Source organism: Salmo trutta, chromosome 22, assembly GCF_901001165.1.
Source record: "Salmo trutta chromosome 22, fSalTru1.1, whole genome shotgun sequence".
NCBI classification, from domain to species: domain Eukaryota; kingdom Metazoa; phylum Chordata; class Actinopteri; order Salmoniformes; family Salmonidae; genus Salmo; species Salmo trutta.
The window spans coordinates 42,777,019-42,779,764 of NC_042978.1; the positions used below are offsets into that span (position 1 = coordinate 42,777,019).

Below are 2,746 nucleotides of genomic sequence, written 5' to 3' on the forward strand. Positions count from 1 at the left end.
AGAGTGATGCTTTACTGGAGGCTGATCTAAGCACATTAGAAACCTTTTATGTGGTAAACGGGGTGAAAACCATTCAATTTCAACGGATGCCTATAATCATGATGATTTAGGCCATAACCAAATTATAGTAGTCTAGAGCCCACTGCGATCTGACTCCATGAAAAAAATTGTTTATGGGAATTAGTTAAAGCTCGTGTGAAATTGTTGGTAATATATTTTAAAAGTAAGAAAATTCACAACGATGATTTATGTGCTTTGCATGATGTTAATTGTCCAAGCTATGTGTTCCTCCTCCTAATATTACAAGTGTATTGCTTGTTTTCTATAGACCTAAATGTGTTTACGAATACCAAACATTACATAAACATCCCAGCATGATTAATTACGGAACATAATTATTCTTGACAAGCAGATCGAATGACGTTGTGCTATTTGATCCCGTAATTGTCAGAGCCATGTCAACAGGACACATCCGATAATTATGACAAATTATTATGTAGAAATATTCTGAAGTTGTTTGACAAACGAAATAACTGTGAATTAACGACATCAACTTGCGCCTTCCCTTACCCACGTTTCTCACATACCTCTCCTCGAGGTCCGATTTACCCGTAAAATAACAATAACACTCATTAAACCCTAACGTTTCTGTCAACCTCTCCAAATGACTCTGGATAGGAGGGAGTATCACCCGGGACCTGACGGGTTCATTTACTCTCTCAACAGTATGGCTGAATGGGGAAACCCGCTGTGTTCTTTTGCTTTTAATGGGGTGTATCCAAACTGACTTCAGTCTCTATCGCATTTAAAAATAATAATTCTAGACAAACCACATTTCAGGCCATCCTCCTGACCCATCTAAGTCATCAAGGCAGTTGTGGACGCCTCCATAGTAGTGTTGGTTTTGATGTATTATTGTGAAGCTTGACTTTCCCATAATATTTATTTTGTTGATCATATCCACCAACATCTCCATACTTCGTTGACGTCAAAGTGTTCATGGTAAATGAATGGTCGTTTTCAGTGTAGTCGTCAGAAATGATATATTACCACGAGTCACGAAGGACTATATTTCAACGGGAAAAGACTGTGCAAGACTTAATGAAAATAAATTAAAGTAGCTTGCAGTATTGTGTTCATAATTCTGTACGGTACTTGTTCACACTGTACACTGCAACTCTTCTCCAAAGAGGCCCACTCAAATGACCGATGGCGCACACCAAAATGGGTTCCAACCTCAAATCATGCGGATTATTCTGCGAATTATTAACAACATGGGTTCCTATAGTTTACACTATATAGACCTAGCCTGCATTTGCTAATGTAGCCTAATAATCAATTTCTGCGTTAAGGTGTTAATCAGCTCCGAGTGTATAGGCTGCACTTGGAGTACACTTCTTACTTACTCTCCTGCTGGGTGGTGTCGCTCCCACTGGTCAGCCCCGGGGACTCCAGCATATTCCTGCCTGCCTCACCGACACTCTCGTCCGCCTGTGTCCCAACCATTTCCCTGGCCTCCTCCAGATCCAACAGGTGGCTCACGGAGAAGTTCTTTTTGGCTTGAAGGTTTTCCAGATTCGATGTAATCGGACTCTCCAAGCGATTTGATATCGTTGCTTGCCTGTCCCTTACATGTGCATAGCTAGAAGTCATGACGCAAATAGGATACAGTAGAAAAAAACTGAGCAATAATAATAAGCGAGCCAAATGTATCCTTGCACATAGAACGCACGAACAGGAACAGCGCCTACAAACCAGCCGGAGAAACCTCAGTTTTCCAAGCAAAGTTGCTGCTCACATCCAGACGCAGCAGCGGCAGTAAACCAAACTTCTACAGATAGAAGAAAAAAGGTTTTCCCCTTGTTTATTTTCCCTCGATCACAAATCTCTACGCATCCGGTCCATCCATACACGCGCATAAACAACAAATAGAGTCTCCATATAAAATCACAACGTCCTGCATCTGGGTTTTCAAGAAGTCCTCTTAAAAAGTCCTCCCCACTTCCCACTCCTGTTGACTCAGGGTCGCAACTGACTGAGCTTAACTGATGCCGAACAGATGCGCTCGTGTGTGCGTAAAGCTGGCTCAGCTCAGGGCTGAACGCACTGGGAAACTGACTCTGCAATGGATAAGGCACCTTTCTTGGAACTATTGCTTTTTCTCAGTGAGAATCAGTCGACTCTCTCTTGCTTTCCCTTCGCTCTCTGTCTCTGCTTCTCTCAGTCTCTGCTTCTCTCTTGCTCTGGCACTTCAACTGAGGCGCACGCTGGCACGCTGCGGATGCTGCCTGAACCAGCCGGGGAGTAAATGAAACTCTGAGACTCCTGGGAGGGTAGATGGACCATAATAGGAGTCCTTAATTACGTGGCGATGCTTGTGCGCTGTTTCTGACGTTTCACAGACCCCCTCGCTACGCTCCCGTCCTCCTTAACTCTACCCTCCCCTTTCAGCAGCACACAACCACACCAACAACATCTCCACCACCCAAAACCCACTGATTAAGGCTTTTTAACGAATCTCTGGCAACCTTAACCAACCCCTTGGACCCTGCGGCGTGAAGAGCCCCAGGAGCTCTGGAGGGGAGGGATAATTATCACCCCATGTGATGATAGCGCCAGTAAAGAGATTTTAACTGTCGGGGTATATCGGCCCCAGACCAACCCAATCACTATTACTGTTCAGGACGATTTATTGTCAATGTCTCCGCGTAAAACTGTTATCAGAACAGCAATTATGCAGTATACT

At 43.8% G+C, this 2,746-nt stretch overlaps 1 protein-coding gene across 3 annotated transcripts in view; it reads right to left on the minus strand.

Annotated features, from left to right (window-relative positions):
* Nucleotides 1-2,332, minus strand: part of prrx1b (paired related homeobox 1b) — a 10,579-nt gene extending 8,247 nt beyond the window's left edge. For 2 of the 3 annotated variants that reach the window (XM_029708047.1, XM_029708048.1), the window contains exon 1: nucleotides 1,407-2,331. In XM_029708047.1, coding sequence (XP_029563907.1) covers nucleotides 1,407-1,653 — 247 coding nt within the window. In that variant the 5' untranslated portion in view covers nucleotides 1,654-2,331. Of the gene's footprint in view, nucleotides 1-1,406 lie in introns of all 3 variants that reach the window. The other variant, XM_029708049.1, reaches the window with a different exon arrangement.
* Nucleotides 2,333-2,746: the final 414 nt, after the last annotated feature.